This window comes from Antechinus flavipes, chromosome 1 (genome assembly GCF_016432865.1).
Source record: "Antechinus flavipes isolate AdamAnt ecotype Samford, QLD, Australia chromosome 1, AdamAnt_v2, whole genome shotgun sequence".
NCBI classification, from domain to species: Eukaryota; Metazoa; Chordata; class Mammalia; order Dasyuromorphia; family Dasyuridae; genus Antechinus; species Antechinus flavipes.
Window position 1 is genome coordinate 572,643,647 of NC_067398.1, and position 22,943 is coordinate 572,666,589.

Sequence of the window (22,943 nt, forward strand, 5' to 3'; positions counted from 1 at the left end):
CAATATGTTTTTTACAAGAAACACATTTGAAGCAGAGAGATACACACAGAAAAAGGTACACAACTACAAAATACATTATGCTTCAGCTGAAGTAAAAAAAAAAAAAGCAGAAGTAGCAATCCTGATCTCAGACAAATCATAAGTAAAAATTGATCTAATTAAGAGATAAGAAAGGAAATTACATCTTACTATAAGGTACCATTGACATTGAAGTAATAGCAATACTAAATATATGCATCAAGGCATTCTAAGAGAATTCTTAGATAAGTGAGTTAATAGGAAATTAAGTGAGTTAATAGAAGAATTAGATAGCATTAAACTATGGGGGACCTCAACCTTTCCCTCTCAGAATTAGATAAATAATCAGAAAATAAATAAGAAAAGTTTAAGAGGTAAATAGAATTTTAGAAGAGATATGAGAAGACTTCTGGAGAAAAATTGAATGGAGATCGAAAAGTCTAATGGGCTGAGGCTTGAGTTGATGCACTGAGGTCCCAAGCACATGAGGCTAAATAGTAATTGGACCATACTCTATTAATATATAAGCTTGGCCCCCGCCCCACTCTTTGTGCAAGTCCTGATGTGTTTGTATAGGAAATGATGATTTTGTTGGGTGGAGGCAGGGGAGTGGAAAAGAAAGGGGAAGGAGAGACTTTTGGGATTGCCATTGCGATGGTTTGCTCAGCTCAGATCTCTCTCTGTTAGCTGGCTTCCTGTCGCAACTGCCCATATTGCTATCACAATCTTTCTTGCCTATATTTGCTATCGCAATCCTTATTCATCTCTTCACTTCAATAAATATTGAAGATTTTTCCCTTAACCTGAATTCCTGACTCCAGCTGATTTTAAATACGCGGTCGTTACAGAAAGGAATACACTTTCTCACTGTTACATGGTTCTTATACAAAATATTGATCATATATTAGGATATAAAATCTTACAATCAACTGCAGAAAGGCATACATATATGAAAAATATTTCTGCTCCCCCCAAATCATAAGAATGGCATTACTTTATATATTTGCAAATCTCTTTAATATCTGGTTTAGTAGATCTCATATCTTTTGCATTCAATCTGTTATATGTTGTTTTGGTTAAAAGAAAATTAGGCTTCAGATATGTGGTGGAAAAAGGCAAATAACATTATCTTAATATTGTTATGAAAATAGTTTTGACTTTATGGACCCCTTGAAAGTATCTTGTGAACTTCCAGGGATCTTCAGAAAACACTTGAGAACTATTTTTATACTATCTAATCTAAACTGTCTCTCAATGAGCAATCCCCTCTTCAATAGACCCAACAAAAAGCTATCCAGCCTTCATGTAAAGATCTCAAGTGAAGAAAAAAAATTAATCAACCTCCCTTATTCTGCCTTTAGAAAGCACCTATAATTTTTACTTGCTTATTATTAAATTTCAAGACTAAATTTCTTTCTTTAAGTCCTTGACTCTCCCTTTGGATCATAGTGGAACAAATCTCAATCTCTTTTCATATAAATACCTTTGAAATATTTGAATACAATCAAGTTCTTCCTAAATATGGACTGCCTTTAGTTGAATTTTCAATAACTTGATCTTGAGGCTCTTGATCATTTCCATTCATCTTACTCAGGATGCTTTCCACCTTATCAGTGTTCTTATAAATGTGCCCTAAATTCCATTCTCCAGGTGTGGTCTGACTAGTGAAATTCTCATTTCCATTAAACAAGAGCCCTCTGGAGGCCTCTCTTCTCAAAGGCATAAGTCTTGGATAAGGGGGCTGTCATATTAGAATGTTGATTCCTGTGAAACTTTTAGTCCAGTAAACCCAAGGATTTTTTAGACTAATTTCCAAAGGACAAAACATATTAAAGTGGAAAAAATATAATTGTGGAGTCATAGGAATTGGGTTCAAATCCTATTGCAGATCCTTACTGCCTGTGACCTCAAGTATAAAATAAAGGGAGCTTGACTTGCTTGCCTCTTGAGAAATCCCTTCCAGATTTAGATGATCTTAAACCTTTTTATTTCTTACTCTTTCCTTCTGCTTACTCTGATTGAGACCTGTCCTGTTCGGTTAATTACAGCATTCTTTAGATCCTGCTTCTACTGAGTAAATGAGTGCCCTTGTTGGGCAGAAAAACTCTTTTGGTCTTCAAAAATCACAGTTAGGAAGGTTGAAAAAGGAAATTCATGTATATTCTATAGTCTGATTGATAGTATGACCACAGCATATACTGTACAGAAAAACTGTAGGGTTTTGAGGTTCATATACAACATCCAGTCTGGAGCTTTTGTTTCTCGATCCCTCCAGGATACTTTTCTTTCTTTTTCAGTGAATTCAAAGCCTAGCTCCCAGTCTTTCTGATTTAATGTTACTCTTATCCTAGAGGATTTTTACATATACATCCATCTTCTCTCAAACCCACTTTTTTCCTATGCCTTAAATATACTTAGCTCACATGACCTACTTCTTCACTCTTAGCTAAACACAGAGATGATCATATCCTTGATGTTGCCATCATCGTTGTTTCACTTTTATGTTCATGAATTCCAAAACTCCTATACCTGATCATAATCTTTTCTTTCCATCTATCCTTCTGCCTTATAACTCTTAACCTATCATGACTTCCAAATTCTTCCCCAACTTTGCCATTATAGCCTTGTACACACTTAGCTTTATATTCTCTCTTCACTATATCTCTCCTCACTTTCTCAAAGCAAACTCTTATCTTTACTTAATGTCTTAATTTCTTTTTATTCACTTCTTCCTGAATTTGACTTTCAGCCTCATATTTGAAATTGTCCCCTCCAAAGATACCCGTGATCCCTCAGTGACCAAATTTTATGACTTCTTCCAAATCCTCATAATTTTTGACCACACTGTAATATTTGATACTGTTGACCACACCCTCGTGCTGGATATCCTCTCCTGTCTAAGTTTTCAAGATCCTCTTCTCTCCTGGGCTCTTCTTACCTATTGACCATATGTTCTCAATCCCCTTTGCATATTCAGCATCCACTAATTGTAGTTATATACCAACGCTTGGGTCTGTGACTTCTCTTTTGTCTCCATATTCTTTCAGCATTATCATCAGGTCTTCTCCACTTTCACAGCCATCACTCTAGACAAAAGCTTCTTTAACTATGTGTTATAACACATATGGGGCTATGTAACTGAATGTGAGAGGTCACAAAATTATCATTTATTAATTGGAAAATGTTTGATTTGTGTACCTATTTCATATACTTATAATCCCGGGATTGTATTAAAATATCTCGGGTGAAAAGGTATTGCGAGTGGAAAAAAGTTTAAGAAGGCCCTGCACTAGACCATGCCTTCTTCATCTCTTGCCTGGTTTACTTCAGTAGCTTGCTGTTTGGTTCCATCTTCTATAGAGTTATCAGAACAATTTTTCCTAAAGTGAAGATCTGTTCATGAGATACACATAGACCTTCATCCAGCTCAGTAAAATCCAGTGATTTTTTTATTGATACTAGGATCAAATATAAATTTTTCCCTTTGACATTTAAATCTCTTCACAGCTGGTCCCTTCCAACCTTCCTATTTTCGTCCACATTTCTTTCTTTCTTGAGCCCTGTGATCTAATCAAGACAGTCAAACTTCCTTTGTACTGGAATTTCTCTCTTCCCCTTCCCTTTGCTTCTTAGAATCCTTGGTCTTCTGTTGAAGCACCCCTTGAAGCCTTCCTTTGATTTCCTCTAATTCTTAGTGAACTTCTGTTAAAAACTACCTTGTATTCATTTGTATGGATTAAATATATATATGTACATATATATGTGTATGTATATGTATATATGTATGCATATTTATGTTGTTTCCTCCAGTAGGATATAATTTCCTTGAGGACCCAGGACTGTTTTACTTTAAACCTTGTATTCCCAGTGCTTTAAATTGGCATCTAAAGCTCAATAAATGTTTATTGATCTAGATAAATGATAAAAATGTCCAATTGTACAGAGCCAAGGGCAGATCCCTAGGATATTTTGTTGTAACCCTTTCTGTAAATCGGCATTGAGTCTGCTTTGAGAGATTGACTTATTTTGGGATCCAGCCATTCAAATAGTTTTTTTTTTTAATATTTATATTTTATTTTCCCCACTTACACATAAAATAATTTTTTACATTTATTTTTAAAACTTTTAAGTTCCAGATTCTCTCCCTTTCTCTCCATTTACAACACATGTGAAGTTATGCAAAATATTTTTCTTTTCTTTTTTTTTGTTGATTTTAAAAATTATTATTATAGCTTTTTATATACAAAATATATGCATGGGTAATTTTTCAACATTGACCCTTGCAAAAACTTCTGTTTCAACTTTTCCCCTCCTTCCCTCCACCCCCTTCCCTAGATGCCAGGTAGTCCCATACATGTTAAATATGTTAAAGTATATGTTAAATTATTAAATACAATATATGTATACATATTTATGCAGTTATCTTGTTGCACAAGAAAGATTGGATTTAGAAAGAAGATAAAAATAACCTGAGAGAAAAAAAAACAAAAATGCAAGCAAACAATAACAGAAAGAGTGGAAATGTTATGTTGTGGTCCATACTCATTTCCCAGTGTTCTTTCTCTGGGTGTAGCTGGTTCTGTTCATTACAGATCAGTTGGAACCGATTTGGATCCTCTCATTGTTGAAGAGAGCCATGTCCATCAGAATTGATCATCATGAAGTATTGTTGTTGAAGTGTATAATGATCTCCTAGTTCTGCTCATTTCACTTAGCATCAGTTCATGTAAGTCTCTCAAAACCTCTCTGTATTATCTAGATGGTCATTTCTTAAAGAACAATAATATTCCATAACATTCATATACCCCAATTTATTCAGTCATTCTCCAATTGGTGGACATCCCTTCAATTTCCAGTTCCGAGCTACTGCGAGAAGGGTTGTCACAAACATTTTTGCCCATGTGGGTCCCTTTCCCTTCTTTAATATCTCTTTGGGATATAGGTCTAGTAATAACACTGCTGGATCAAAGAATATGCACAGTTTGATAACTTTTATGCAAAATATTTTCATAAGAATTATAGAGAAAACATAGAGAAACATTAACCTAGAGAAAACAGAATCCCCCTTCCCCCCAAAAAAAAACCTTCAAGAAAAAAAAAATAGTATGCTTCAGTTTATATTTACACATAATCAGTTCTTTTTCTGGGTATGGATAACATTTTTCATCATAAGTCTTTCAGAATAGTCAGTCATCCCTATGACATTGCTATTTCACTTTGCTTGAATTCATGAAGGACTTCCTGGGCTTTTCTGAGAATATTCTGCTCATCATTTCTCACAGAAAATAACATCCCATTATAATCATATATCAAAATTGATGAGCATCCCCTCGATTTCCAATTCTTTGCCCTGAGAAGAGAGCTCTTATCAATATTTTTGTACATATAGGTTCTTTTCCTTTTATTTTTAAAAATCTCTTTAGGAATTTATGCCTTGTAGTGATATTGTTAGGTCAAAGGATATACATGATTTTATAACTTTTTGGGTATAGTTCATATCTTTTAATCATTGGCTTTTTTTCTTACAAATTTAACTCAGTTCCCATTATATTTGAGGAATGAGACTTTCATCAGGGAAACTTGCTTCAAAATTCTTTTCCCAGTTAGAATCGCTAATTGTATTTTCCCATTTATTCTATTCTCTCTGTCTCTCCTTTTACACTGATTTTCTTTAAAAGCATTTTGCTACTGGCACCTTCTACCCCAACATGCCTCGTTATCTTCTGTATTGTTTGGGCTAGCTTTCTGGAGGACCTGCAGACGGGCTTTGGTCTTTAGTTGAAGTGAGGAAGGCAGGAGAGGCACCAGGAGGATGGTCAAAAATGGAATCTCATTTCCAGTCCTCCCAGTCATTATATACCTTATTACAATTACATCATTACAGCATACTGATTATGTGTGAACTAGAGAACCATTACATTACTATATTAAGTACTAAGTATATGTATACCAAAGAACTATCATCTCATCAATTCCACTGAGTTAACACCTTGTTATAAGTATCCTTATTTCAAGTATACTTATCCAGAATTTCGCAGCCCTCTACAGTCTTCCCCCTTTCCTATCCTTCTTTCTTGCAGGGTAAGATAGATTTCTTCTTTTTCTTTTTTACTGAGGCAATTGGGATTAAGTGACTTGCCTAGGATCACACAGCTAGGAATTGTTAAGTGTACGAGGCCATATTTGAACTCAGGTCCTCCTGACTTCAGGGCTGGTGCTCTAACCACTGCGCCACTTAGTTGCTTTGTAAGATAGAGTTCTAAACACATATTGAGTATAAATGTTATTTCCTCTTTGAGCCAATTCTTAGGGGAGTTACCTCACTCTCTTCTCCCTTCCTCCCTTTTACTATAAAAGCTTTATCTTGCCTCTTTTATGGCAAATGGTTTTTACCATTCTACCTCTTCCTTTCCTATTCTCCCATTACATTCCTCAGTCACCCCTTAATTTTATTTTTTTTTAGCTACTATCCATTAATGGTTATATTCAACTCCTATCTGTGCCCTTCATCTATATATACTTCTAATTGCCATAATAATGAGAAAGTTACTATGAATTACAAGTGTCATCCTCCCATGTAGGAATGTAAATAGATAAACCTTAAGCCCCTTATGATATATTCCTTTCCTGATTATCTCCTTGTATCTCCAGCAGAAAAGGTGTATCAGTAGGATGAGAAAGGCCTTAAGAAACTAGAAAACCTGGAGTGAGTGTGGGCAGCAGTGGTAGTGGCACCTCTAAAGGCCTCAGCTAACAGGAAATCTCTAACACTAGGAAGGACTCTGTTACTTTAGTGCACTAGAAGTTACAGTCACAGTAGAGCAGGGACAATCCTCATAGTCCTGTATTTGAAAATCAGGTTTTCTGTTCAGCTCTAGTTTTTTCATCATGAATGCTTGAAAATCCTCAATTTCATTGAATGTCTACCTTTTACCCTGAAAGAGTATGCTCAGTTTTGGGTGACTCTTGGTTGTAATCTTAATTCCATTGTTCTCTGGAGTAAAATATTCCCAGCCCTCCAGTCCTTTAATGTAATGTGTTATTCTGTCTGTGGTTCTACTATACTTGAATTGTTTCTTTTTGGATACTTGTGATATTTTCTCCTTGACATGGGAGTTCTGGAATTTGGTTTAATATTTCTAGGAGTTTTAGAATCTCTTTTAGGAGGTGATTGGTGGATTCTTTGAATTTCTATTTTATCCTCTGGCTCTAAACTATCAGGACAGTTTTCCTTGATAATTTCTTGAAAGATTATGTGTAGGCTCTTTTTTTGACCATGATTTTCAAGTAGAAAATTATTTTCCTCAGTTTTTGTAACTCCTTGCCAACTTTGATTTTTAAGGCATTCTTTTCTTCATTAGCTTTTTGTGTTTCCTTTTGTACTACTATCAATTCTCTTCCCACTTTTTCTTCTCTCTCTTTTTTTTGGTTTTCAAAATCCTTTTGAGTTTGTCAGTGGTTTGAGACTAATTCTTATTTTTCTTGAAGACTTTGGATATAGAAGCTTTGACTTATCTTCTGTGTTTTGATCTTCCTTTTTAACTGTAGCAATTTTCTATGGTCAGAATCTTTATCTGCTGTCTGCTTATTTTCCCAGTCTATTACTTGGCTTTTAATTCTTTGTTAAGTAGGGTTCTGTTTCCATGGTGGAGGGTGTGCTGTCCCAAGCTGTTTTCATAGATCCTTCTAGGGACTTGGCACTCTTTTCTGCCCTGGAACTATGAGGATTGTCCCTGCTCTACTGTGACTGTAACTTCTAGTGCGCTAAAGTAACAGAGTCCTTCCTAGTGTTAGAGATTTCCTGTTAGCTGAGGCCTTTAGAGGTGCCACTACCACTGCTGCCCACACTCACTCCAGGTTTTCTAGTTTCTTAAGGCCTTTCTCATCCTACTGATAAACCTTTTCTGCTGACCTTTCAAGTTGTCTTTGGTGTCTCTGGGCTTGAGAAGACTAGAAACCAACAGTACTGCTGCTGATTTAAAGATCCAAGGCTCATTTCTGCTTTGCTGGCACCAGGGCCAAGGTTGGGGTCAGGGCTAGCCCACACTGGCATGACCTGCAATGGGACTGCACAGACTACCACCTGGATGCCACAGACCTCTCCTGTTGACCTTCTGAGTTGTCTTAAAACTGGAAGATATTCCACTCCTGTCATTTGTGTTGGGTGAGAGAGTTCAGCAAGTCTTTGCCTTTACTCTGCCATCTTGACTGTGCCTCCCATTCAAAACTATATAGCTCATATGTCACAAGGATGGCTTGAAAGAATCTTTCTTGAAATCTGGATAAGTTTTAAGCTCTTGCTCTGTCAGTCTAGTAAGGTTTTTGTTTTTTGAAGTGAATTTTTCTAAGATGACTTGTTCTTCATGCTGTCATTGTGGTTATTTATCTTTATTTTTTTAGATGCTTATTAAGTGTTTCTTTAATACCATGTTGCAGAATTTGTCACATCCCACCTGGGATACAGTTAGTTCTTAGACATCACCTTTCAAGAGAGTCAGTGAAATTGTTATAGTGGGGAGAGAGGGAGTGCCCAGGATAGCTGAAAGTCTGTAAGTCATGTCATACAGCCAATAGAGGCTAATAGTTTTCACGTATATGCATAATTGTTGCGATCAGGTGATCAGGTTGTGAAAGGGCTTTAAATGGCATACACAGAAGTATGCATTAACAGATGATTTTATATTTATGTATATATATATATGTTATATATTATATTCTCATGGGAATGATGTGAATATTCTCTTAATTTTTTTAGGGAATTTAATGCTTCAGGGAGCTAAGAGTTAGAAAGGGCTTCTGAAATAAATCATTGTAAGATTGTGTGATTTCATTATTTTTGAGGAGTCAGCAGTCATTAAAAAAATGGTTTTGGTTTTTGTTTTCAGGTTGCCTTTTTTTTTTAAACCAAAATATTAGTGATTATAGTTGTTTGAAGGACTTTTCCTGAAGTAATTTTTTCTTAACATACTATAATGCTAGAATGATATATAAACAGTATTAGCTAAATTCAAGAATAATTGAAAATTACACCATATGGAAGCAGCATGTTTAGGCCCTATTAAATATAAAGATTCATTCTCTATCCCCCCTTTCTTACAGGAACATAAAGAGTGATCGAGTTACACCAGAGGAGATAGCTTGCTACTACAAGCACTATGTCAAAGTTATGGGTCTTCAGAAGAATTTCCGAGAAAATACTTATATAACCTCTATATCAAGACTTTACAGAGGTCAGGATGATGATCAGGACAGTGATAATATTTCAACACAACAATTACAAATGGAGAAGTCAACATTTATCAAAAGAAACTGGGAGATAAGAGGCTATCAAAGAATAGGTGATGGCTCACATGTTCCTTTTTGTCTCTTTGCTGAGAATGTAGCTTTAGCAACTGGAACTCTGGATTCTCCTACTTATTTGCAAGTTGAAGGGGAAGATTTTCCCTTTGTATTCCATTCAATGCCAGAATTTGGAGCTGCCATTAGCAAAGGAAAGTTACATGGCAAAGTGGACCCAGTTTTAATTGTAGGTTCTGGACTTACTGCAGCTGATGCTGTGCTATGTGCTTACAATAATAATATTCCTGTAATCCATGTGTTTCGGAAACGGGTTACTGACCCAAGTTTAATTTTCAAACAACTTCCCAAAAAGCTTTATCCTGAATACCATAAAGTCTACCATATGATGTGTACTCAGTCATACTCTATTGACTCTAATCTTTCATCAGCTTATACCAGTTTTCCTGAGCACCATGTGCTTTCATTTAAGACTGACATGAAATGTGTTCTTCAGAGTGTCTCTGGATTGAAGAAAATCTTCAAATTATCTGCAGCAGTGGTATTAATAGGTTCCCATCCTAATCTATCCTTTTTGAAGGAACAAGGGTATGACTTGGGCCATAATTCAAACCAGCCAATTACATGTAAAGGTAATCCTGTGGAAATTGATCCATACACATATGAGTGTACTAAAGAAGCTAACCTTTTTGCTTTGGGGCCTTTGGTTGGAGACAATTTTGTACGGTTTTTAAAAGGTGGAGCACTGGGTGTTGTTCGCTGCCTAGTTACTAGACAGAAGAGGAAACAACATTTAATTGTTGAAAGAGGAGGTGGGGATGGTGTAGCATAAAGCCTTTGTGTTTACAAGTAATGATTTATAACTAATTCATGTGGACAGCTTGCCATCAGCATTTTTATAGCGATCTGCAGTCCCATTTTGTTGGGGTTATATTGCTTGACAAGGAGGTATACAATTGTACTCATTTTTGAAATGTTGTAAGAACTTGTTTTCTTTATTTAATACTACCTTATACCACCAGGTAATTTTCAGATGAATAGAAACCACTTGTCAGTTTGTCTGGCCAGCTTGAGACCTTCATTTTAACTGAAGCACTGTAATGTCATTTCAATAAGACTTGGTTTCAATTAATTTTTTTTTTCTGTTGCTTATGTATAATTTTCAAAATGTTACTGCTTTGAAGCTATAAAATTAGATGATTAACCCAGGAAGTTGACTTTATATAATTTCAAGTCTCAAGGAGAATGTTATGTGGAAAAAACACTTCTTAAAAAAGGTTTTATTTATTTTGTCACATCATCAGTTTGTAAATCTTATTTGTCACTTAAGATTAAGATGGTCTTTAAACAAATAATCTTTGTTTAATTCTTATGACTTCTTAATCTTAGATTCTAATAATAATCTGACAGCTGATTAATGTTGGAATATTTGAAAATTTGGCCATTTCAAGACAAATCAAAGTATTTTGTGGAGGTTTGCTCTCTACCAGACTTCTATAAAGCTTTCCAGTAATACTTTGATGGAAGTACAACAATAAATTGCTTATAAAAGTGCTCTTATTACCGTGTGAATAGTTAATAATTTTAATAGCTCACATTTATATAATATACTTTTTTAAGCAAAGTTTACAAAGTGCTATAAATACATTATTTATTTCATTTGAACCGTACAATACTGTGAAATACGTAATAATACATAAAATATTACAGGTGAGTACACAAAACTTTGAAGTTGTAACGTGGTCACATAGTGTCAATAGTATATAGCCCTTCAACTTTGGTTTCCCTGACTTTTAGTCCAGTGTACACCCCACTACACAGTGGTGTCTTACAGTAACTGAATTATGCTGAGACAGGGAACTTGGGACAAAAATGCTTTCTACAAGCCTGTGTAATAAAGCTGTTTTTAATAACCTTGTTATAAATCATTTTTGGCTTTTGGTCTGCTAAACATATTTAAGAAATTATAATTGCTAGATGGAAAGATGTAAGAGCTTTCCCATTTCCAAGGTAACTTCATATCAAATATCCAGTCCTTACCTTTTTCCACTTGAGAGATCTTCAAATATGTTAAATTCTTAAAATCATTTAAATTTGTTAACTGGCCTAATATTTTCAATGATGGGTAATAATTAGAAATGCCATGGAAAACAATTAAAATTTTGGAGTTGAGAAAGGAGCTCAAAGACTAGGTTTTTCCCAGAAAAAATCTCCTTTCCCTTCTCCTAAGTGATAATCCAGTCATGTTATTTAAAAAACTTTAGGCAGTATTGTCTTCCATCAGCAACCTAAAAAACTTTGGACAGCTTTACTTGTTAAGAAATTTTTTTCTTGTTAATTTAATTCCAAATAAACTGTTAAGTACTTGCTACATACTAGTCACTGTGCTAAGTAGTAGGAATACAAAAAGAGATAAGACAGCTCCTGCCCCAATCTAATGTTAACAAATCCCTGCAGCTACATGTTGACATAGAAAAACATGCTCTGATAATCTGGCAAATAGGCTCACAGCCCTTTTACATCTATTTTAGTCTCTTAATTACTAGAAACTTGATCAGTTTTCTGTTGATAAGTTTTCTAGTCATCCCCTCCCCCAAAATTGGTCATCTGCATCATTGCCATATTAATAACACTAAGGTTCTGATCTGACCATTACTGTTGTTCAGGGAGCTTCAATAACTCCCCATTGCCTCTTAAGATAAAACACAAATTTCTCTGGCATTTAAAACCCTTCACACACTAGCTCTGAGTTACTTTTTTGGAGTATAGCATAGCATTCAATTTTACTTATTCTAAACTTCCTCCAAACGTTACCGTATATTATAATCTTGACATCTCATTTCCACTTTTTATTGGGGAGATGTGCTGTGGCTAAGTAAATCTTTTGTTAATAGTTGGGATGAACTTGGGAGTGTCTCACTTTGTTCCAATATTAGACAAACTATAAGGGGCCTGAATCAAATTCAGTCTATTGAAGAATCTATTTACTCCTCTTTACACCAAGAAATTATTTCAAATTATACTTTCTCTCCTTAAACTTACCTCAAAGTAATTCTTTCAGTAGAGGACTTTGCCTCCTACTTTAATGGGAGAGTAAAAGGGGGAGGGAATAAGAGACAAGACAAGCATTTAAATGTTCTGTTGTAGTTTATCCTGCCTTCTAGAAGAGGATCATGATAGCCGGGAGGTGATATTGTGACAAACAAGTGAGTTGGATTTAAGTGAAGGTGGGCTATGCAAAGTTACCAGCTTCCTTTCTCCTCCAGAGGCAAGACTAATAGGAAGATAGAGAACTAGAGATGGCTATGACTGCTGTGTGAAACCTTGGCCTTATTTTTAAGCTAAGGTCTTTAACAAGTGATTAATGCTAGCTAAGATAGGAGGAGGCAAAAAGTGGTCTCTCTTACCAAATCCCTCTTCCCCCCCCAAAAAAAAGTCCAATCTGGGAGGGGGGAAATCCTTAGGGTTCCTGCCCAAAACAAAAACAATTGCTATTTACATTCACTCAGAATTGGGTCCAAACTATTGACCACATGGGGGTTTGCCAGGGACCTATAGTTGATCAATCAATGAGAAAGTGATTTGGGTTTAAGGCATGCTCTTTAAGAAAGGGATTTAGTTAGTACACCCCAAGGGATCTTGGGAGGTTTCAGTAATCTAATGAATAAATTTATATTCCTTTGGGCAGAGCTTTTTCTTAGTAATGGATACCATGTTTCTGGCTGTAGCCTAAAATGGTATTAACTTTTTGCCTGCTGAATCATACCACTGATTCATATTACATGTTATATATTAGATCGCCAGGATTTTGTTTTTAAGTATTTCCATGCTTCTCTAATTTTATCCTTGAAGCTTTTTTTTTTTTAATTGAAATCAAAGACCTTACAGTTTTCCTATTCAATTTATTCTTACTAGTTTTAGTCCAACATTCTCCTCTTGCAAGAACTTTTGGGGGCTGGACTGTCACTTAACCTAGTAGCTATTTCTTTAGCTTTCAGTCCCCTGAAAATTGGACAAGAAAGCCACCTTTGCCTTTACCTACGTCACCCATAAAAAAGCACTCACCAGCATAGAGTCAAGAACAGAATGTTAGGACCTTCCAAGTTTATAGGAAACTAAAAACTACTTTTGGTTTTGGTGATTCAATTAGTACTGAAGTCATCTGATTGTACTACTCTGGTAGGTACAATTCCTTAAAATATGTTTATTGATGTAAAATAAATCTTACATGAAATCGAACTTTAATCAGCGAAAATATGGAACTGGAATTCTAGAAACTGTAGTTAAGATCAATTTTAGAACCACCTTAACAGCTGCTGATGTGTTGAACTTATATCAAGAGTCTCTCTGAAATTGTTCTCCCAATAGAACATAATATTGGACTTTGAGGAGGTTTCTTCTGTAAATTTGATGTATAATAATTGATTTACATGACACTTTAAAGTTTCCAAAACATTTTCTTTACTTTATTTTAAAGGATATTTACAACAAATCTGTGAGGTAGGTCCCATTTTAGAATGGGGATTCTAAAATGCAGAGAATTTTAGTGATTTGTCCATGTCTACACAGCTGACACAAGATTTGCCTAGTAGTCTATCCTGTAGACCACACTGCCACTCCCTCCTCAAGGTATTGGCAAACTCATTAGTTCTTATCACCCTACAGATAGGCTCCTGTCTCAAAACTAAAATAAAACCTAATTCCTTCAGGCAATCATCTTGTTAACCTAGGGACAAACTTTCCATTCATTTTTAAAGCCCTTTGCAAGTTGACTTTCCTTCCTGTCAATTTACCTAAACCATGCTCTTCACAAATACTTTAATTTCTTTAGCACATCTAATGGTCATTCTTTCATGGTACATTATTCTGACACAACATCCTGGAACACATCCTCATTCTTAATATCCTAGGTTCCCATGCTTCTGTAACCATTCCATGTGGAGGACTTTTCAATCTACTCTTTTTCTGGCTCTTCATTTTCAGCTTTTAATTACCAGTGTTCTGTCCTAAATACCTTAATATTCTCTATATGCATATGTGTTGTATGTGTTTCTCTATTTCATTTGTTCTTCTGACTTTTGTAACTATACAAATCACTCCTAAATTTACTATCTTCGCTTCCGACTTCCATGAACTCTAAGCCTATATACTTAATGACAGTCTATGTTTAAAATGAAACTCATCTTTTCTGTTTTTCACCCTCACTTCTTTCAATGAGATCAACATCTTAGGATAAAAACTTTGGTGTCATCTTGTATATATCACCCAATCAGATGTGAATTCCTATCACTTTTCTCTCACATCAGGAACCTCTTGTCTACTACACTACAATCACCAGAGTTCAAATCCTATGCAGGAAAGCGGAACAGCAGATAGCATGTCAGTCTTTGAGTCAGGAAAACTCATCTTTAGTCCAAATCTGGCTTCAGATACTAGTAGTTTAATCCTGCAGAAGTCACTTAACCCTGTTTGCCTCAATTTCTTCATCTGTAAAAGAAGCTGCAGATGAAATGGCAAACCACTAAAGTATCTTTGCCAAGAAAAACCTAAATGGAGCAAAAATGACAACCACTAAATTGTTTTTGCCTTTTCTATCTTCTTCACACTTGCTGCCTATATAATTGTTTCATCACCACCATGATGTCACTTCTGTATTTAGAACCCTTCAGTGGATTCCAAAACTCGTAACTGCTCTCACCTAATTTTAGTCTTATCTAACAGTACTCCCCACTCACATTTTCTACATTGGGACCCATTTTAATGCCTGTTATTCTGTCTATGCTCATGAAATTACCCATATATGGAACAGACTTCTCACCTGTTATATCTTTATTATATTGACATTACTTTAAGGTTCAAACAATGAATCTTCTCTCCAAAGCATTCCCTCACTTTATATTTCAGATTTTTTTTTTCAAATTTCTTATGGCACTTTCTTCAAACCTGTTATCATACCTTCTTGTGGACCTGTCTTTACTTTCCCTCATTCCCATGAATTTATATGCTCCTTAAAAGCAAAGCTGTCACATTTGTAATGTCTGTATTTTACTTCCAAATTACATTTTAATCTTGTTCCTGTGTTTGACACATCTGCTTAAGAGGACCTTTGTTATATTTGTATAGTAGAATGCCAGAACCTAATATGTTATTGAATAAAATATTGACAGTGTTGTATTTACAATCTGACAATGTTTGACTCCCAACTCTGCCACTAACTAGCAATGAAACTAAATAATTCACTTAAGTTTTGAGGTTTATCTTCATCATCTGTAAATTAGGTATCCTACAGTTTACACTAGCTTATTTTGTAAGTAGCAAAATACTAAATGTTTGTAAGCTATTACACATGCAAACAGATCTGTGATCTGATGTGAGCATTACTTTGAACAGTGCAGACCCATCCATACCTATTCCTGATACAAAGATAATTTTTAATGATCCAAACAGTATTTAACTGGATTATTTCTTAAGGATGCCAATATCAAAAGTCAGCCTAGTGAGACACAACTAGCCCTCAATTTCTCAAAAGATATAAAACTTTCAGTTATATAGGAAGCTGACTGAAAACAAGGGAAGTTTGATACAAAAAGGAAAAATATCTGTCTTCCCTACAATTAAACCCCCCCTCCTCCACTTCCCCAGTGAAAAATATAAAACAAAAAGGTTTGTGATGTAAGATGGGATTTTTTATTACATTTGCAAAGATATGTGAAAAAACATGTTTTAAAAAGTTATTAATAACAAACTGCATGTTATAATAGGTTTCTTTTTCCCCAACAGGATCCAATTTAAGCAATTACAGTATATGCTTTTTAACACTATTCAGACAAATGTAAATTTGTCACAAAATCATGTAACAAGCCCCCCCTATGGTGAACACAAGAGATAAAAGTTGAAGTTTCAGAAGAAAAGTTAAGGGTAAATAACTTACCCTTATTAATAGGGTAAAAATTTTTTTTTACCCTATTAAATAGGGTAAATAAATTACAATAAATTTACTTATGCCCTTCCACGTTAGAATTTTTCTCTGGCTAATTTACCATAGGCCAAAGTTTGGTGTATTTTTTCAATCCCCACTTAGATCAGCCAAAACTTAAGTTTCAAATAAATGATTGTAATGATAGTTAAGATTATAAAATACAGGTTTAAATCTGTGAATGTTGAGTTTTGGGAAATGACTTCAATGTTCAACTAAGTAAATTCTGGTTACTATTATAAGACAACTTAAAAAGGGACATTCTAAAAGCCCACTCAAATCTTTTTACTTTCTGCATTCATGTGCAGAATCTGATTTTCCTAATAGTCATAAATAAATGACTCTGTATATAATGATAATCAGCTTTAAAAAAAATTAAAATTAAACCAATTTATTTGTGTACAGCTATTTTACCTCTAAAACTGTGATGCACAATGGCCATTAATGAAGACACTAGAGTATCAAGACTGCAATTAGCATCAATTCTATTTGAATGTAATCCCTATGGTTAACAATCTCCATCCTTCCTGCACTTTCTTGGAGCTGAAACATTTTAAATTTATTTTTATTTATATATATATATAATAATAAATTTATTAATTAAAAAAAATTTTTAAAAAAAGTCTCATTCTTCCTTCTCTTTTCTAGTATAACTTTCAGTCTTTTCTAGGGCCCATTATAGAAATCACAAGGCAGTGGGCCCCTTAATTATAAGTTGATGCTGAAAATTGGAAAAAAAAATTTGTAACTCAAAATCTTGTAAAAATGAATGCTAAAAATTTCCTTGACATGTAACTGGGGGAAAAATAGAATAGCATTAAAAAAAAAAAAAAAAAAAAAACCTTCAACACAAAAGCTAGTATTGTTTTATTTCAGGCTAACTTCTTGAATTTAGATGATCTATTAGAGAAACTATAAAGTATCTTAAATTGTTTCTCTGAGGACAGATTTAAATTTTATGAATGAAAAATGATGCACTTAACCAGAATTGATTTGCTGATATGTAATTTGATAAAGGCAAAGATCCTCAAAGTTTATAAACTGGTACTACCTAACTAGCAAATAATTGCAAAGGAATGATGTAAAGGATGTTATCAAAGTATTGAGTTTAAAAAATGAGCCATTTCCCTAAGGAGAATTGGATATCCAATAGAATATATACATGCTCTGCTAATATTCTTGCCATGTCAAAAGAACCTTAGGAAGATCTCTAGCACACTGGGTAAAAAATTCACTGTAGTGTGAATTTATCGAAAGTCATGGATAAGAGCTACAGAAGATGAAGAGGCATAAATCATATCACTAGAGAAAAACTCACAGTAATAAGATCAAATATCCAGTCAAACATTAGAGAATTATTTGTAAAGGAAACCAAATTCTAAACATCTCTATAAACATGAAATGATCATTATAGTACGGCCATACTTAGACTTTAATAAGTCAATTCACAAGCAGACTCCCAGTTACAAAATACCCTAAACACATACACACCACATTCTTTTTTGCTTCCTCCAGGGGATTTTATAAGGAAGTGGTAACTGATTAGAGACAATAAAAACAAAGATTCACAACAAATAAGTCTTAAGTATCTGGGAAAGCTAACTAGATAGAAGTGGTATAATAAAAGGTTAAATGTGGAGAGTACATGACTAAATCATTAACTAGGGGAGTTAACTGAATTAAAGTTTTAAAAAAATTAGTAAAGAACAATGGACTTGAAGTTAGGATCCCTGAATTGTGTAACTAATTCTGTCAGTTTCTTCATTTTTAAAATTAAGAGACCTGATTACAAAATGTATGTAATTCCTTTGTTCTAAAATTGTTCTAAAATAAGCTTCTTATTCAATTTAAATGGAACACATAATATGCCACTAATATGAATTTTATCTTCCTCAGTTTTGGCATGCAAGAAATTTAATAAGATAGGCAAAGTAGGAGAGCTTACATCTTTAAGACAGGAATCTGTGAAAAGCTTAACTTTCTAAGGCTGGCCCCCATAGTTGATCAAAGAGATCACCATAACTGATGAATTTATATCTGTAACCATTTTTTTTTTGGGGGGGGGAGGGGGGAAGAAGTTCTTGGAAGATTTGAAACTAAAACTATTTCACATGAATAAAAAAATTACATTTTTTGTATTTTATTTAATGATGAAGGTAAATTATCAAATTATATTGCAATCTCTTCTGTATATTATACGATAACCTTGTAAACATTCAAGTAAATGCTTGCCATATAATTGCTTCATTATTTAACTCTTCAGTTATCTTCTCTTTTTTACATTAGGATTGTATCTGTAAAAAAAGAAGTCAAAATAACTTAAAAATCTATTACAAGTGAAGTTTTTCAATAGGTAAGCAAGGAAGGAGTTCTAATTTTGCTTTTGTCATGGAGGGAGAGAAGGAGGGAGAGAGATAAGGAGGGGGAGGAAGAGGGAGGGAAAGAGAAAAAGAGAAAGGCAGAAGAATGGGGGGGGGGAGAGAAAAAGAGAGAGAGAGAGAGAGAAGGAGAGGGAAAGAGGGCGAAGAGGAAGAAGAGGGGCGAGGGAGAGAGAGGCCAGTCTAAGTTAGAATCACTAACCTGAACTAGTAAAGAAAGATTCTCTTTTCTGAGAGTTCTCAATATAAATCAAATCCCAGGACCACTCCCTATTCCTATGCCTTCCCTACTAACTAAACATAGTCATCTATCTGTCCACTTTTCTGTGTTTCCACTGCTTGTAAATTTTAACAATCACTATTAACACCTCCTCACCTCCCCCCCCCCCCCCCCCCCCCCCCCGCCCCATACCCCTTTATACATTCCTTTAGGTTAAAAAAAAAAATCCACAAAATCTCCACAAATAATTTACATGGAAATGAATTAAAATCAGAAGTATGTTTTCTTTTTTCAAGTTTTACATACTTTTTAAATAAAAGTATTTATTTTTTTCTATATTTTTCATACTCTCCCTGCACAGTCTATCATTGTCTACTTTAAATTTGTACTATGCCCATTGAAATGTGTTGAATAGGAATTAAATCACATTCAACCTTAAATCCCTCCCCACCAAAAGCTAATATAGCCTTTTCTTTTCATGCATGAGCAACTTAAGACTAAACAAAGGATCTGGCATTTAACTTGCCTTAAGTCAAAACTCATTCATTAATGGTTTTGCTTAGGCTTGAAAATGTCACAACTCATCAGCCAAATTACATTACTAGTAGACTAAATGTGTTAGCTTGTGACATTTATTTTATTTTTTGGGGGCGCTACACTACACAAAGATTTAAAGTATGTCGTGGCAGAGATAATAATTTATATATCTCAAGTTGAGATATATCTAAGATGTGACATATACCAAGCTCCAAAATCTAAAAGATGCTTGCTTTTATTTTAAACTTGGGCTAAGCAGAAAAAGAGAAGAATGGATAAATTTATCCACAATTTCAGAAAGGGAAAACAGACCACACTGGTGAATTCTTGAAACTGTGCACAAAAATATCTTCTCAAAAAAGAGCTTGTGTATAAGATATTGGATATGTATTTTAGAAAATATATGTGAATATATTTTATAAATGTATAATGTAAAAAATGCATAAGCATATGTACATATGTGAAATGTATGTGTATATAGTTTAGAAAACCTTGTAAAATAATACTCCCTCTGCATATTCTTTTACAATTCTATTTTAATGATAGTTAAGAGAAAATTTGTGTATGTATATGTTTCTACATACACATACATACACACACATATTTGTAAACCATTATTACTTTTGTGATCTGCACACAACACTTTACTTAAAGGTTACTAATTGGAGGCTCATATGCATTAAGTATTTGCTTTAAAATAACATAAGAAAGCACTAGAAATTTGAAATAAAATTTTACCTAAAGAGATCATCAGCAAGTGATTCTTCTTTTGCATGTTTGTTCTGTACCTATCAAAAAAATAAAAAATAAAAAATTTTGCCCTATGGTGAATATTCAATTTATTAATTCTGATCAATATTCCTTCCAGTTTATCATATCTTTCCACTATTTCCTAATGTACATTCAAAAGAACATTAATAAATTATTTCATAATGTACTGAACACAAACATCACCAGAAATGTTTTATTTTTATATACTACAACAGAACTCATGTAATGGCAATTCTCTAGAAACTGCTTTTTATTTTAGGGGGAAGAGAAATGCTAGTGCTTTGGCTACCCGAAATATTCAAAACTGAAATCGATCATTATGTAAGTAACAAGAATTATTACACTTGATTGTGTAGAGAATAAAATGGCCCTAAAATTCATTAAAGTTGTGAACCAATCAAGTAGCTAAAAAGTCTAGATCAATGGAAGGAGATGAGAAGTGGGGAACAGATAAACCATAATAGGATATACAACAGCAAGAATAGCTGGGAATAACTGACACAAACTGAGAAAGGTGGTAAGATATTAAGATAATTATACTATATTCAAAATTAAAGAAAAAATGGCAGAAGGATGCTAGATATATTAGGTATGTCAACTCTGTAGTTCTATAGCATCCAAAATATCTACAATGAGAAACAAAAAGAAAATTATAATACAGTTGTATAACATTTGAGAAATTTGTATTTATATATATTTAATGGAAAAAGACAAGGATCTGATGTTCTAATGAAAGAATAAAATACTAGTTCATCAATATATATGGTATTAAGATTCAGAAAGGATAACTGGCTTAAATAGATGGCTAGTTTTTATTTTAAAAACTTCTAAACAAGAACTAAACAGCTATATCAGAGCACCAATATTTATTTTAAAATAATGTATTTCAGTCAGAGGTACAAAGGGGTACAAAGAGTGAATATGGATCATAAAAGAATCTTTGATGTCAGCTCATTTGTCAAAATATAAATGTGATCTTATTTTAATGGAAATAAATTCTATTCTCTTATGCTTCCTGAAACACTGGGGCCAGAAACAGTACATATACTTCTTTCTCCACAATGCCACTTCCAGATCTTCCAATCTTGCCATCATTCATCTCTCTATCCCCTAATAGGGTAATAATATGGTTATATATTTTCTAAAGAATGGAATCTTTTCATTATAAATTGAAGAATGGCAAGTGAGTGGTGAAAAGACAAATGCTTAATCACAAAGCTGTAAAGCAGTTTAATGTATTTTTAGGAAATATAATCATAAAACATTTATTTTGTCAATAATGTCAAGTTTTATTCTAAATAGGCAGGAATAAAATGCCCCTCAATTTAAGAAGAATAAAAATTGTTTACACTTGTTAATGCTGTAGATAAAAAAATATAACATTGCTTCTTCTCTGTTTCAAAGGTGTGACATTAACTTGCTTGACTCAATAGGGCTGGAAGTTGCATAGTTTTATTTAAACAATTAAACTGTAACTTCCTCTGAATATAAAGAAAGCTTAGACTTTATGCTACAAGATAACTTTTTAATCATAAAAACTAAATAAGTGAAGCAAATTAGCAGGAATTTAAGTATACAAAACAGCTCCCAGCACAATCATCACAGGAAATGCCACTCCAAAATTGGGAAATAATGACTCAGAAAAATAGAGCTTGTAAACATAGGAATAAAACATGTCAAAATACCACTTCAGAAGATATAAGAGAGATAAATAACAGCAAGGAGAACAGAGGAGAAAAGATGGTTGTTAGGGATGCCAAGGAAAGTCAGAACTTGGTAGATCAGACTGCTAAGAGGATATAGGATATTGTGCCCTATATGTTTGGTCTAACAGTTCTTAGACTATATCACACTACATCAAAATCTGTAAATTAACAGAATGACTTGATAATCAGTAACAGGATGCTACTGACTTGCTTTTATATCATGTTCCTTACATGTAATAAATACTGATGAAAAGTTGTTATGAAAATCAGCTTAAGTGCTAGGATAAGCATGTTTGGTATCTTTATACTTCAGGCAATATTAGCTTTTGTTTACTTGTTTTGCTGTAGTTTTCTTAACCTAAATGGCTTACAGCTGTAAATATTGTCTAAATAAAATGACGGATCATAGTTTTGACATTTTTTATCTGGTGAGCATTAATAAATACTTTTAAAGGTTTCCCAATCTCACCCAGCCTGTAACTGGGGGCTACTGATAGGGCTCGATTCTACCAATGATCACCATGGGAGGTGGTTTCTACCTACAATGGTCTGTGTCCCTGAGGCAACCTAGTGGCCCCTTACTTCTCAAGGATCACTATACTGATGCCAACCAACCCCCTTGATTGGCACAGCCCACTGTAACTCAGGAGAGATCTGACAGCTCAAGAGTTGGGATTATAAATGTGTGCCACCACTCCAGCACATGCATTAATTTCATTGCACTAAAATTTACGTCATTTTCCTGAAAATAATATAGATCACTTAATTTTAGGTTTTTTTTTTAATCTCAAAGAATACCTCAGGAACAAAATGAAAATAAATATATATATAACATGATTGACTACTGACCTCTATTTCTTGTCTTAACCATTCTTCTAATTCTGCATTCTTTTTAGCATGATGAGCTATTAGGTCAGAGCCTCCAATGATGCATGGAAGTTTTCCTGCCCCAGGATAAGCTACCTATTAGGTAGAAAAGGTTCAAAAATATTCAATATTTTTATAATAATAATATGCATTATCAAAGTGAGATCGATATT

At 34.0% G+C, this 22,943-nt stretch overlaps 2 protein-coding genes across 9 annotated transcripts in view; one reads left to right on the top strand and one right to left on the bottom strand.

The window, feature by feature from the left end:
• Positions 1-11,228, top strand: part of OSGIN2 (oxidative stress induced growth inhibitor family member 2) — a 32,505-nt gene extending 21,277 nt beyond the window's left edge. For all 4 annotated transcript variants that reach the window (XM_051970815.1, XM_051970816.1, XM_051970817.1 and 1 more), the window contains one exon: positions 9,118-11,228. In XM_051970815.1, the coding sequence (XP_051826775.1) occupies positions 9,118-10,147 (1,030 nt within the window). In that variant the 3' untranslated portion in view covers positions 10,148-11,228. The remainder of the gene's footprint in view (positions 1-9,117) is intronic.
• A 4,751-nt stretch (positions 11,229-15,979) lies between these two features.
• Positions 15,980-22,943, bottom strand: part of NBN (nibrin) — a 39,358-nt gene continuing 32,394 nt past the window's right edge. For all 5 annotated transcript variants that reach the window (XM_051970810.1, XM_051970809.1, XM_051970812.1 and 2 more), the window contains 3 exons: positions 22,753-22,862; positions 20,165-20,214; positions 15,980-18,585 (listed from right to left, as the gene is read on the bottom strand). In XM_051970810.1, the coding sequence (XP_051826770.1) occupies positions 18,555-18,585; positions 20,165-20,214; positions 22,753-22,862 (191 nt within the window). In that variant the 3' untranslated portion in view covers positions 15,980-18,554. The remainder of the gene's footprint in view (positions 18,586-20,164; positions 20,215-22,752; positions 22,863-22,943) is intronic.